Raw genomic sequence first — 15028 nt, 5'->3', positions numbered from 1 at the left:
CTCACAACCCAGATTATCTTTTTTTGCCATAAAAATGCAGACAAAGAACCTTGCGCCAGCACAGAATGCCAGAATTCTCCCAGCATCCCATTTGAGGCATTCAAATAGCAGTGCTATTCCCAAAGCACAAAAAAAAGGCAAGAACACACACCAACACAGCTTGGAAACAGGTCATCTTTAGTGTTCGAGTACAACTGGAGCATTATGTACCTACACTATTCCTTAAAAAAGTTCACTATTAAGAAGTGATGTATTTTGAATTAAGGTGCAACTAGTAATAGTACAACCACTACCTTCAACATAGAAGCCTTTGAAGTTACACACCGTTATAAGCTGTTACAAAATAAATACTTAACTTGATATTTAAATGGTGCAATGAATCATGCTTATATAAGAAACAGCTTTTTAAACATATGTAATTTGCATTCCTTCTTTAGAAAATCAGTAGTAAGGACTGAAGACTTTCTGATCTAATTCACTGTCAAATTTTCTTGTGGCCTCAAATATATGGCTACTGATAATCATTACATAATGACTTAATTACCATTTATAACATTAATAATTCTAGGAGAGTCCCCACTGGATACAGCTTCCAGTTTGGGCTTTGTGACTGGTTCCTACTAATTTTCAGAGGACTGGGCACTTGGATCAAGTTTTGCACATCAGTCAGTCACCAGCAAGACTCAAGACATAAACATACTCTTTGTAAGATTGTGCAAATGTAGTATTACAACAGAAATCAAACCAAGAGAATCGGTTAAAAGAACGTTTGCTACTCTCCTCCTTGAATATTCTATGCAAAGTTCAAACAAGTGTGAGGTTTGCACAAATGCACGACAAAAGCCTTCCCAAGGTGCGGCTCTTATGCTGGTGAATTGAAGGATCTTCTTCTCCAAAAGGACTGAACACTCCATAACTTTTACAGAAAATAGGAAACTGCTGCAAAAACTGTCTCCTCACAAAAGCAAATCGCAGAAGAATTGCCAGGATAAAGTATTTAGAATGTTTTAGAAAGCAATTTGTATTAGGATAAAGTGTTTTGTTCTTGTAATAAGATAGCTTTTCAAGATTTATGGATTTAACTGCTCCAATAACACCACATTATGGCACCACTTGCTCTCCATGTCCAACAACTTGCCAAGAGTCATCTTCCCAGCTCCCCCTCCCTCTCCTGCTCTCTCCCTTTCATTACTTTATCAAACTTCAAAGCATAAGTTTGGGACACAAAATTAGCTTGACAGAACTTACTAATTAAAGTTACACATCATTTCTGAATTTAGAATTTGGAAACCGGTGAACTGTGGCAAATATAAATATTTTAAACAAGTTTTGAAACAGTGCACTTTAAGATATAGAATAGCCAATATATAAATAGACCTATATCACTGTCGCTTTCTAAGTATTCAGGTTATTTTATTTTTTTTTTTTAAAGTTTCACTGCTATACTAACACTAGACTATTTAATCCTGGAAGGAATACGTACTGTCTTAAGGGGAAAGACCTACAAGTCAACAAAGTACGATTTCTAGTTTCAGACTATAGTGGTAAATCCCACTGAAAACACAGTGAAATAAACAAGTTTTCTTAGGCAGAATTAGCATTAAAACTAGCTTCTTCAAAATCCACTCAATACTTCTTAAAAGCAGAAGTAATAGCAGAAGGAACACACACATGTGCTGCCCAAGCTTCCTTTAATTACAAGAGTTGGTTTTTCAAATTTGTTCCAGTAATAAAGTGGGATAGCTCAAGTAATAAAATAGGGTTGGTAGTTTATTAAAAACTGAGTGTAGATTTGAAAAGCTAAGAAATACCATATTTTATCCTTCTATCTTGACCATTTTCACAAAATTTCAGTTGTGCTACTTTTGGCCTTGTAGAAGTCAGAAGTTTTACCAACTGTAATTTTCATCCAACTTCTTCCACCTTGCCAAAAGTAGACAATTTTACACCATTATTAAACTGGCCCTATGTGTTGTTACAAGTATTTAATAAGCAAATAATAAGATTTAAAGCCAGATGTGCACCTCCTGGAAGCTTACCAAACTTTTTTCCTTCTCTGGTTGTGCCCGTCATCTTGATCTTGGCAACTTCAAAGAAATCTTTTATTTCCCTTTCATATAGTCGTGATAAATAATCCATATAATTCTTAAAAGAAAAATGTAAAGTTAGTTAACAGGTATACACATATTGACTTTGTTCTATTACAGTTAAATATATCTTAATAAACAGGAAGTATATAAGTTCTACTAAATAACAAACTGGTTTGGACTATACATATGTATATATATAATTTATGTAGCATGCACAAAAATATATTAACAATACTTAAGCAGGTTATGTTCATTTTCCTAATGAGTTCATTGAGCATCAATCAGAAACTGCTACTTCTCTGTAAGGGAAGATACATAATCCAGTACATATAAATAGGATTACTAGTGGTAGAGCACCATAGAATTAAATTCAAGGCTAAAAGGGAGAGAATTCAACGCCAATCTCTGTAGCCTCTTTTACCAGACTCTTACTATGCCCCCCAAAAAAAGCACAGAGGAAGCCACTTCTGCATATCTTCCTGAGTATGTAAGGGAAGATACATAATCCAGTACATATAAATAGGATTACTAGTGGTAGAGCACCATAGAATTCAATTCAAGGCTAAAATGGAGAAAATTCAACACCAATCTCTGTAGCCTCTTTTACCAGACTCTTACTATGCCCCCCAAAAAAAGCAAACAGGAAGCCACTTCTGCACATCTTCCTGAGTACATGACCTCCTTTTATTACTATTCTTACAAGGAAAACAAAAGACCAGAAAACTTTGGCAGGGCACAAACTGTGTGCCCACTTACTACAAGATTCAATCAATCCCAAAATAATTTGTTTGCCACACTGCCAAAGATGTGCAACAACTGAAAAAAGTTTGAAGATTATCTGGTTTCTCTAGATTTTTAGTACATAGGTTATACTAATATTTTACTTTATTGTCAAAGATCACCCAAGAATTTTTTGCTGATCATTCTTTTTTTTTTTACTTAGCACACATAATAGATAAATATGTCTCTCAATTTTTTATTAGATCATAAAGATGTCAACCATCCATTGACCATTTCCCTTACGCTGAAGGCAAAAAAAATAATCAACTATTTCAAAGCCATTTTAAGACTCTAATTTAAATCTCCCATAGTTCTTAGCACACATAATAGATAAATATGTCTCTCAATTTTTTATTACATCATAAAGATGTCAACCATCCATTGACCGTTTCCCTTACGCTGAAGGCCAAAAAAAATAATCAACTATTTCAAAGCCATTTTAAGAGTCTAATTTAAATCTCCCACAGTTGAGTTTTTAAAAATGACAATACTTCAATAAAAGATTTGTTCTGTAATTTTCCCTTGACTTCTATCTAAACACTGTATTAATTTTTTCACTCCATGTAGATAAAAGCTACATATATACAAAGCCAAAATGTTCCTATTCAATGTACTTTACAAGAGACCTCTAAAGTTTTTGATACTCCCAAGTGAAACGAACGCCTGTTGAAATAAGATGTCACATAGGCAATAAGCACATCAACATGAAAATAGCTTAATTATTTTCCTTAAGACTGCAAAATGGGAAACTTGTTTTACATAAATATTAACATTAATATCTTATGATACCTCAGAACAGAGGCATAGCACCTTGGAGGGGAAAAAAAAACACAAAACAGTACACAACAAATACCAAAACCCCAAAGTTTCCTATTCCAAAGAGAAACAAGAAAAGAGGAGCAGTGAATTAAATTTAATATAAAGGAATATTAAAAGGACATGCACATACACACTGGCATTTTTTTTGCCTTTAAAAAATAGTATATTATGTACATTCTCTAGCGTCATTTGTGCACTTCACATACCTTTGTTAGCCCTTCATATTTTCCATAATCTGTGTTCTTGAGCCACTCCATCAGCTTAGCATATCGAAGTAAATCTCTGTGAAATGGATGGTGATTGGGTAATGTCAATTCAACAGAGTGCTGGGCAAGAGTAGAACTCTGATCGTGACCCTTGAGAAGAGAAAGCATTAAAGTAAATCTGGAAGCACAATACAGATGTACTAGAAGTTTCCTGAAAAACTTAAACTGAAGACAGCCTGCAATTCAAACAAACAAAAAGCATCAAAATATCTTGCACAGAAACAAACTCTAGAGATGCAGATTGAAAAGACACCCAACATAATACGGACATTAAGATATTATAGCTGTGGCAGATAATGCATCTTAGTAAGTTTGTTCATTGTGAGGCTCTTGATTTCTACCTTTTTGCCTTCAGGGCGAGTCAATTTGGCATTTTTTGCACGAGAATGCAAGGTACACTTGAGTGAAGATTTAACAACAAGTGTTCAATTGTTTCTGAAAAATTCTAAGAGATTATTATATTACTTCTCTAAACAAAAAAAAAAAAATCCATAACTGCTTCTTTTTAAAGATATTGTTCCCATACACTGTAAGATATTTCAAGTCCCCAGTCAACGGGTGACCTAGTTAATTCAGGAAGCAAGCAAGGTAACACCACTGTTCATCCACGCAGCAGAAGTCAGCCCTCAGTTAACTGAGGGGAGGATGGGGTTTAATTTCAAAATGGCTTTAAAGTTTTCTGTAAAGTCTTTTTCACCAGGCTTGCAATAAATACAGCAACAGAACTCAATCTTAAGTACAGTTTGTGCCATGGCAGCACAAAAAGGTTGTCCTAATTGGTCTCCAGCTCCTGTAGTATAACATGTGGGTGGTTTATCAGGTCAGTCAACATCAGTCCCTGACAGAGGAAGGATTCCTTGACAGTTCATTGTAGATATGACAAGTTGGCCGAAAATACAGTTTATCAGTCCCTGACAGAGGAAGGATTCCTTGATGGCTCCATTGTGGATATGACAAGTTGGCCAAAAATACAGTTTAAAAAACTGCATTTGCATGTCTTTCAGTTGGAACAGAAGCCAGTTTGGATCACATAGTCAAACCTAAAGTAACTTTGGCTCACCCTTCTCTATTGTACTGGGTACTAATGAGTTCAAGTCTTTCGTTAAAAAAGCCCTAAAAGCTTTCACAATACAATCACAGATTTTATCTTAAAAAACATGAAGATGAAAGTCTTGGTATTATTTGTAAAAGACTAGCCTTTACAAAATAATGCAATGCAAACATGCCAGCTTCTGAATAAAGCTGGAATTCTTTTATGTATCTAACATGAACGTGCACTTAAAGTCCTGTTCTCTTAACTACATAAACCGCTGGAATTCTTTTATGTATCTAACATGAACAGAGAGTCCTGTTCTCTTAACTACATAAACTATCTTAAAAAACATGAAGATGAAAGTCTTGGTATTATTTGTAAAAGACTAGCCTTTACAAAATAATGCAATGCAAACATGCCAGCTTCTGAATAAAGCTGGAATTCTTTTATGTATCTAACATGAACAGAGAGTCCTGTTCTCTTAACTACATAAACTGAGACATAAATGGACCCAAAGAAACAAGTCTTAGACAACTTCATTGATTTATTCTCATAGACAATGGGGAAGGGTCACAATGTTAATCTCCCTTCTAAAAACAATCTCGTAGTCTGACTCCAACAGAAAGTTGACTTTGTAAAGTGTAATTATTGCAACATATAATTTGAGGTCATACTCAATACCATGTGTTCTTCTCAGCATGCATGTAGCAAGTATTTTCAGTAGATCTTTGATATGCTTTTATAAAAACTAACTATAGAAAATCATTTGTGGATCTCTCTCTTTTTCCCTGTTGTGCAACATTCCTACAGCATGCACTTTAATGTTCCAGTGTATTAGTTTATTTACCTGGTGGCTTTCACAGCTTTCTTCAACTAAGTCAGTCCAAAGTGTAGTTCATGTTACTGCTAAGAAATACTCAGCTATCCAAATTTTTATTGCTTCTTTCATCTAATAAAGGGACATCTATTCATGTCCCTTTATTACACACAACTTTTTATTTTTGCCTGGTAGTCGCATTCTTCATAAAGCTATGTGAGAAATTCCCTCCCTAGAAAAATTTCTGTCTCCAAGCCAACTTTTCCACAGGACTAATCATTCTGGTTATCCTAAATCACATCCTGTTCAAGTCTGCTCTAAAACATTATGTAGCTTCTAGGTATGCCTTCTTCGACTACTTTGCTCTCACTGCATATACATTTATACTAACTGTTACCAAATGTTATACAATAATATACAATATTATTGGTTACCGTATAATAGACAATGTAATTGTTACCAAATTTATACAAACTGTTACTTTACAGTTGTTATTCAATTATTTCATAGTTTCCAAGTTTAAAACTATTATTTCATATTTCAAAGGCAGAAATCCCAAAGTTGCCTTTTAATTGAATGCTGAACCTCACTGTTAAAGATTTATTTAGTTTTTTTAAAGTTATAGACACACACTAAGGTTAAACAAATATTATTAGGGCACAGTAAAGACAACTACATTAACTGTTAGTATTAGTTACTGCAAACAGTTTTTAACACTGCAGTAAATCCAAAGTTGCATTTCTGTTTAAAACTTTTAAGATTTATTCACAATTTGACACAAAGGAGATGAAGCATCTTAATATTTTAAAACAGTAGTTTGAATCACAGCATTGGGTTTGTTTGCTTTTAAAAGAAGAACAATTTCATACTTCTAAGATAATATATTTAGGCTAAAATGTCAATGTAACTTTAGTTTTCAATCTAACAAGTTCCGAATCAGAATATGTTTTGCTTGTATTAGCAGTTGCCTAGAAATATTGCATTTTCATTTGCCATTTTAATTTAGAAATCTTTATCTGCCTTAGTCTTTTCTGCAGTGCTTTATTTTTTTAAAAGCAAGATTCTAAACAAATAATGCAACTCTTTAGATGTTAAAGGTAACAAAGTATTACAATTAGACTTTTCAAAAACATGGGACTGAAAAATTACTATATTTTATTCAACAGACTAACAAAATAAGGTCATTTTAGTAACATAATACAAAAATCTGTTATACCTCCAACACTGGAATCTGTACCTCAAAATAAAACACAGAAACTTTTGTTTTTTCTTTTGCAACAAGCAAAAAGGCTTTGCAGAGGGCTCAGCTTTTGCAATTAATGAACTCTTCCTGCTTAACCTTACAGCAAAGTCATATTTTTTATCTTCTGGTAAGAGCTAACAGCAGGCCAAAACTTTTCAGAGGGCAAGTTTGTATGAAAGACAATGGTGAGGCCACTACTAGTACCAGATTTTAAAAAAATAAAAATATGCAAATTGATAATAGCATTCTCAATAGCACTGAAAAGTCTCTTTAGAAGTATTTCATCCAATACATGTAGTATTACATAGCAATAGTGATCTCTTACTATTTTTAAAAGTAAAATCCCCAGAACAGAATATCAGAAAAGACATTCTGTTAAACAGTCACTTTTATATGCAAGTCCAGTATTCCAACTTTGTGAAAGCAGTTACACAGGACTTACACAACATAGCTCCTACTTGCTCTTTTAGAGGCCAGGATGCATAGCTGATGCTCAGGTTTCCAAAATATTAAAAGTCACAGGAGAAACTGTTTCTTAAGAACAGACTAAAGGTGAAAAATTTAATATGCTGTGGAACTAGAATTCTTGTGCAAAGTGAAGAAAATGTAGGAAGCACTTATCTTTGCCATAAAAAGCCAGGCTTGTACTCACAAACGCAATTTTCTATGCAATTACCCAGTATAACTCTATCCCATTTTCTGCACACAGTCCAATACATAAAACCAAAAACTTCTAAAACCTTGACTGTGCTAATATATATAAAAACAGAATTATTTTTGTTTACAAGTATTACAGTTTCACACAACTGCAGTACCTGTACAGTTGTAAACATATTACAATTTCCTGAAAATATTTTTCCTCCATACAACTCTATCTGCCTCTTAGCAACTTTTGGAGATAAGATCAGAGGAATGTTATCTCAAACAGAAAAACAAAGCATAAAGGGTGATAAAAATACTAGAAGTGAGAAGAAGCATAAGTCTGCTGCTCTGCAATTGGTAAGGATAGATTTCTTTTCATAAAGCCAAAGGTACAGCTGCTAGTTAGATAAGTCAAGCTCAAAAAAATTAGTTAGAAAAGCTTGCATCAAACCCGGTGTACTCACTGGAACTGAAATAGAGTGGGACCTGCTATAGAGGTGAAGGAATTTCTTAGAAAACTAATTGGAGATAAAAAAATACAGAAATTAAAAAAACCTGATGCTATAAAAGACATTCAGCTTTTAGGAAACAAGTCTCAGAAAAGTGATTTCTGAATATTTCAAGTTAAGACTCAAAAATCAATGTTTAGACGTTTTACTTTGTATGGTTTGTTTTGGGGTTTTTTTACAGCCCTGGAAGTTCAGAGAGCAAGAACTCCAACGTTCTCAGCCTCTGACATGCTTTAAAAAATAAAGTCAATGTTTTTTTTCTCCTTAATTAATCAACATTTACAATTAAAATAAATCCTTATATATCACACGATGTGTTTAATTCAGATAGCAAACCCACTAAATAAAGGTGAAGGGTTTTTTTTTAAATGCAAGAGACTGCTGTAGGCAACGATAGTTTGGTTTCCTTTTGTAATATCTCTGCCTGAAGTGACTCTAGCAGTCCATTCATTTACTGATTACATCAAACATGTCCAATTTTAGGTGGATTGTTTTTCTTCTCAGGAAGAGTTTGGGACCAAAACTTTCATATAAAAGAGTAAGAAGCAATACCTGCTGAACAAATACGCTGTTCAAATGGCTGGCAAGTCTCCGGGCAAAATGCTCACGCAGGTCACTAAACCGCTGCTGCTGCTGCTTCACTGCATGAAGCATATCGTGCCCTAAAAACAAAAAAGAACTTCACAGAGTACAAAATATATAGTAATAGCTCACATGTGGGAACCAAAAGGACCAGAGGTCACAATTCCCTCCATCTACAAAAGCAAAATCTGAGACTAGTTGGAAAGGCACATACAATAAAGGCACTACCATAATAAATTTTGTCTGTTAGGTTATAGTCTAACAAAAATATTACCTGGACGAAGAGCTACATTCATACACTGCAGGAGAGCATCTGCTGCGTTAGTGCAGGCCTCAATGCCTCGAGAAGACGTCAGATCTCCCTCCTGAAGGGCCTTTATATGACCTTTAGCCAAATCCATGTGATTCTATAAAACAATGGATAGTACTGTCCATAAGCCAGAAGCAAGCTAGCTTGCTGTGCTGAACCAAGAATGAGAAACACAATTCCATCACTATAAAAAACTTACTGAAGTTAGTGCAATAATAAAACAGAACAATAAACTCATTGTTTTAAATGAGCATCATATATGGTTGCTATAAAGGGCAGCACCCTAAAATAATTTTATACCTGACAGGAACAACCGTAGTAAACACAATGAAAATGCTTACCACTAAGAACTCTATCTCTGACAGTAGTTTCACATTATTTGTGTTGCTGAGATGGATTAGATGGTTGCTTTCTGAAATCTGGTCCATTTGCTCTTTTACACTCTGAAGCATTTCTTCATAACTGCTCAGCTTTAGTTCAATTTGGTCAACTTCCTTTAGAGCTTCATCCAGCAACTTCATCAAGATATTCACCTGTTTCTCTGAGGCCATAATTGACTGGATATTTGCCTGTACAGAAAATGAAGCCACAACATTTTAAGAGACATTTTTCTATCTCAAAAGCATTCTGATATCTCCTTCTGTCTCCATTACTGTCAAATAAACACCTTCCAAAAGTCTTTAGGAAAGAGCCAATATAAGCTTGTAGTACTTTTTCATTTAAAGTGTTATTGAACACACCAGTCTCTCAGTCTAGAACACCATTTCATAAAGAAAAGATATAAAGCCAAAACTTTACTCAAGTTCTTAGAATTGAAGTATTGATCTGCACAAAAATAAAAACCAGACAGTAATCCCTCCTATACTGGAATATTTTTAGTTCCAGAAAAACAGCTTAGGTGATAAGGTCACATTTTCTGTTGCAAGATCAGCTATCGCTACGGTAACAGCCACTTTCAAAATGTAAGAGTAACATAGAGCTTGACAATTTGAGGAGGTTGTTGATAGTTCCCTCAAGACTGTATCTCCTGCATCTCCTTAAGCTTTCTAAGTGACCTCTAGAATGCTCGGTTGTTTAAAAAATCAAAACAGCAAACAATCTGGTACTGTTACAGACAGCCAAATACTGCAACGTTAATAAACTAAACCAGGGTCCTAATTAAACAGAGAGTAGTATTTTAGGCATAGGAGTTCACATCCATGGACATGAACGTCTGTGGTATATGCAGAATGCCTCCCTCTTTTCTTCTCAACTCCTCATTTGAAAGCCTGTGACTTGCCCCCAAAAGTCACATGGCAAAGAGCAAATTTGAAGATCTTTAAAATCTGACAATATGATGTAGCTCTGCTTAGGAGCAGATTTATATTTATATTTAATTACGCGGCAGAACACGTGAGCTACCTTTTCAAGGAACACTATGTAGTCAGTATCAATGAAAACAGCTCAACATGCTAACACACTGTACATTAGAAGAGACATTTACCCCATCTAGCACTTGTAGCTCTCTCGACAACTTCTCTGCAAAGGCTTCAGCATTAGAAATAGCATATTCACACCCTTCCATCATTATTTCAATATCCTGTTCCTCTCTCGCGTTCAACTCTTGGTATTCATCCACAGCTTCTTCATCACCTCCTGCTACGCTCTGATTCTCTCCGCTTGGAACGGATTCTTACGTAGAGAAGGGGAATAAAACACATTATCATGTACAGAAAGCCACAAGCATTTTAAGAATACTCACGTATGTTCGACTATCTTTAAGGAAATTAACTCATTAAACAACTTCCATAACAAGCACCCTCTACCTATGTACACTTTTTTTCAAGTGTCAGTCTTCCACGGGCTTCCTTAAGATTTCCAAAACTGGTTCTGAACAGTGATGTTTTCCAAATTATGCAACACAAGCAACGTACAAATAGCTACATTCCTTTATTGCATGTAACCAACATCAGAATATATTATAGTATTATGCTAGACTTGTTAGCAGAGCGGAAGAAGTTAGATTCTCTCTTTTGCTAAACAGAGCATAAGGGAAACACACTGAAATTGATTACAAAATGTATCGCTGAATAAGTAAAAGTTATCTTGAAAAGCATATTATTTAAGAAAAATTGCTTACAAAGCAAAATAAAAGAAAAAGGTGTTACGCACCTTCTGCAACTTTAGGCAGTTCTGAAGAATTAAAAGGTATGGAAAAGCAGAGGAAAGGAAGCAGAGAATGTTAGCCAGACAAAGCATGAACAGTGTGTATATTTTTAAGTGGCAGTAAGTTTGAATGTTTTAATATTGCACGAACTTGAGAAGTTAGAGGTTGGTTAAAAACAAATTTCAGTCAACAGCAAAATACAGAAATGCTGTCCTCCCTGGTTTACATTTCTAATTCCAAGTTCTTCTGCACGAGCCAGTCTAGTATTTAATAGCAACAGTTGAACCACATGTGATAAACTCAATGTGAGATATGCTTACTCACTAGGCTTTACCAAAAAAATTTAACTATTACAAGATCATGTGACCATAAAAATATTTAATACAGCATTGGTGAACAAGTTACAAAACCTTCTCAGCAACCAGTCACATAAACTGTAATAGGGCCCAGCAGAATTTAACACATGCTTCACAGCTTATGAATTAGAAATATAAGACCTCATATAACCTTTAGCATGTTACTAAAGCATCACTTTTTAAAGGATTTTTCTTATTCATTCAGGGGAAATGAAAACAAGAGGAAAAGAAGGTTCATTACACATTCAGACGTACCCGATCTTGCAGGTAGATCTTTATTTTGTTCAAGAAACAGAATGTGTTAGAAATATAATAAGCTTATAAATATTCTCTGACAGAAAAACTGTTATCTGGTCACCTTGTTTATCTGAAGACTTAGAAAATATAAAAGACTAAAACCAAATAGGATAAAACATCAGGGTTAGGATTATTATTTTTTTATATATATCTGTATAATCAATAATTATTATACTTAACAAACAGTTGTAGAAATTTACCTTCCAAAAGCTGTGAACTAACATTAATAAAGTCAATTTTCTTTCTAAGATATCTCTGATTGAGTTTCCAGATACATGATATGAAGGTGTGTTTTTCCACTGTGCTGCTCGCAACCCACTTGTACACTTTGTCAAAATGCAAGTCAAATTCAGGATTCTCCTGCAAAAGATGAGATACGTTAGATGCTCAACAGTCAAATGACTCTTTGAGCAGCAGAGATTGTTTATGCATTTATTTATTGAGATGACAGGATAAAAATGAAATTGCACAGAAGCCAACCTCAAGCCGATACACCAATACTGACACCCTGATGGACCTTAATGAAGGTGCTAAAACACTGAAAGTGAAAAAACAGAATCCACACTATGAAGAGTATTTTGTCAAGCCAGATAAGGCAACAATAACACATAATACAGACATCTGGAAGAGTTTCAAGAATTATTTGACAGCTCTGTCTGCCCTGTAACACTGTCCTTGGAATGACTTATGCCTTGTGTTAGCCTTCTGAAACTAAAAATGGTAGCTGGAATTACTGACAACATAGACCATATGATTTGAGAAGATTTAGGGCAATAGACAAAGGAAAAAAATTATGAGCACTTTATATATTTCATAAATATGACAGCATTTGATAGCACTGAATAGGACAGAAAAGCCCATTTGGGATTTTAATGGTAAAAAAACCTAGTCTGGGAAGTATGTTTAACTAGATTTATTGTCTGATGAGAGCATTGCTTTGATAACACTTGATTAAAGCACTTTCCTTTCTACATCCACTTATGAGCTCAGTTGGGACTGCAGCTGGTAATAGTCTGTTTCAAAGATCATATCCCAAGTATTTTGCAAGGTCCAGCCTCCTTCTGATGAAAAACGTTAATGCCTCATATACATGTTAAATTCTTACTTATATATACTTTGTAAAAACTACTATTGCTGCTACTTATTAGTTAGATTGTCACTACTATCTGCAGAAGCAGGCTGCATATGAAACCACACACAGTGGGAAATAGTATTTCCTGTGAAGCACAATAAAAGCAGTTCTGTCTTTTTCTGTAGCTTAAATTGATAGATATAATTACCACATATTTCTAAGCAACGAGTATCATTACATAAAATTTGAGTTGTCTGACAACCAGTGCAGAAAAGGCCTGTGTTAAGAGTTGTACTGGATCACATCTGGAAACCAAAGCATGATTATCAACTTTAATTCTGACATATTTTAATGAGACAGTTTGGCATTCAATGTTTGCTTTTTGAAAGAAAATTTCAAAACCAATCACTAGAATGGTACAGCACTTTTCTGAAAACAGTTAACAGAATTCTGTTAAGCAAGAAAAAGCCCTGAAAAAGGGTCTAATTCTAATTGGAACCTTAAACTGAAAGAAACAATTTTTCAACACAGTACTTAGGTACAAATCTAAAATTCAGCCAACAAGAATTTTCAGCTTCATAGTTTCCTGCACTATTCTTACAAACCACCAGTTAAAAGAACATAAAACCAGACATTACAGGGTGAAGTATTTTCACCTGTTTGTGCATCTTAAGTTTATGATAACAGATGAATTTAAATGCTTAAAAATGGGTTGCAAACCACCAGTTAAAAGAACATAAAACCAGGCATTACAGGGTGAAGTATTGTGCATCTTAAGTTTATGATATTTAAGTTTATGAATTTAAATGCTTAAAAATGGGTTCCTATTGTTCTGTGGAAAAAGAACACCACGTCAGGACTGTACACTTTCCAACAAACGGTCAATGTCATGATTTAGAGAACAGATTGTAAGAGCTCACCTTCAAGCTTATATATTGCTCATTAACAATGTACCAAGTGTCCTAGCAAAAAACGTTACTAGTAAGATGGTTATAATTTTTTTTTTAAGGGGAAACTAAGCTTGGAATAAAAATTTACATAAGGCTTGAAAGAAACAAAAAATAAGTACTGGTCCTTAGCGCAGGCTCTTTACAGTCACCATGAGATCACAACAACAAACAGGGCAGATATTCAGAATATTGCTGCTATTCAAGCATACCTAGACTACTCATACTCAGATTATCAGGTTTATATTCTTGGAAAAACTGGAAGAAAATGCAGGCATAAGCAGCACAGGAACATATCATCCTCATTCCTAATTAATGTGCTATCAATCTAAGTTTTAAAACAGACAGTATCAAAGAAGTTAACTTGAACTTGGAACCGAAAGGATGTTCTGAACAGAGCACTGAATGAAAAAAAATTGCACATACTTTAACAGCATCTTTGGCATCAACAACAGCGAGATCTCGAAGCGCCCACGCAGTCTGCCTTTTGTAGAAATCTCCCTTGTCAGATTTTTTCACTTTTACCACATTTACTTGCACTGGTCGTTCTGTTGTCACTGTTAAAAGAAGCAAACCAGCAATTTCAAAATGCACAAATTACTTTAACATCTCTTTCTGCTATACTTCAGCTTCTGAAATGAATTATCAGTGGGAGAGATTTCATATTTATTGGACGAAAAGAGACCCTTTGAACATTTTAATCCACAGTATCCACAGCTCAGTTTAAGTCTCAGTCAACCAGCTATATGTCTCTATACAGCTTGTGAAGTAATGAACCCAATTTACAGACCCTTCTTTGACAGAGCAGACCTCAGACCATGGCCACATAACTGACAAAGCACAGAGGTAACTGGAGATTACAATCAGAATAAAAAATGTTTTCTGAGATTTCTCAGTCAGAAAAAAAAAATTCTGGCAAGCTAATTTATTGACAGATACACTTAATTTTTTGAAGACATGTAACTTAATACTCAAAGGAACATTAGAACTCAGTTCAGTTTCTTGCCTTTCCAGAGCTCTCTGCCTTGGACTCTAACCAGTAATCTTTATTGCATTTTATTTAGGCTGATCAGCCTAGATGCCTATTAAATCCCCTTTTAAGCACCATATAAAGCCTGC

General features: G+C 34.6%; 1 protein-coding gene across 1 annotated transcript in view; it reads right to left on the bottom strand.

The window, feature by feature from the left end:
• LOC106890047 (exocyst complex component 1) overlaps nucleotides 1-15028 on the bottom strand; it is a 56240-nt gene that overhangs the window by 36614 nt on the left and 4598 nt on the right. The window contains exons 3-10 of the mRNA XM_014945615.1: nucleotides 14336-14466; nucleotides 12091-12250; nucleotides 10575-10762; nucleotides 9433-9660; nucleotides 9056-9188; nucleotides 8752-8861; nucleotides 3896-4045; nucleotides 2040-2145 (exon numbers count right to left, since the gene is read on the bottom strand). Of these exons, the coding sequence (XP_014801101.1) occupies nucleotides 2040-2145; nucleotides 3896-4045; nucleotides 8752-8861; nucleotides 9056-9188; nucleotides 9433-9660; nucleotides 10575-10762; nucleotides 12091-12250; nucleotides 14336-14466 (1206 nt within the window). The remainder of the gene's footprint in view (nucleotides 1-2039; nucleotides 2146-3895; nucleotides 4046-8751; nucleotides 8862-9055; nucleotides 9189-9432; nucleotides 9661-10574; nucleotides 10763-12090; nucleotides 12251-14335; nucleotides 14467-15028) is intronic.

Source organism: Calidris pugnax, unplaced genomic scaffold (genome assembly GCF_001431845.1).
Source record: "Calidris pugnax isolate Ruff unplaced genomic scaffold, ASM143184v1 scaffold58, whole genome shotgun sequence".
NCBI classification, from domain to species: Eukaryota; Metazoa; Chordata; class Aves; order Charadriiformes; family Scolopacidae; genus Calidris; species Calidris pugnax.
Note: the sequence above shows the minus strand (reverse complement) of the source record. Positions and strands in the feature narration are given on the sequence as shown.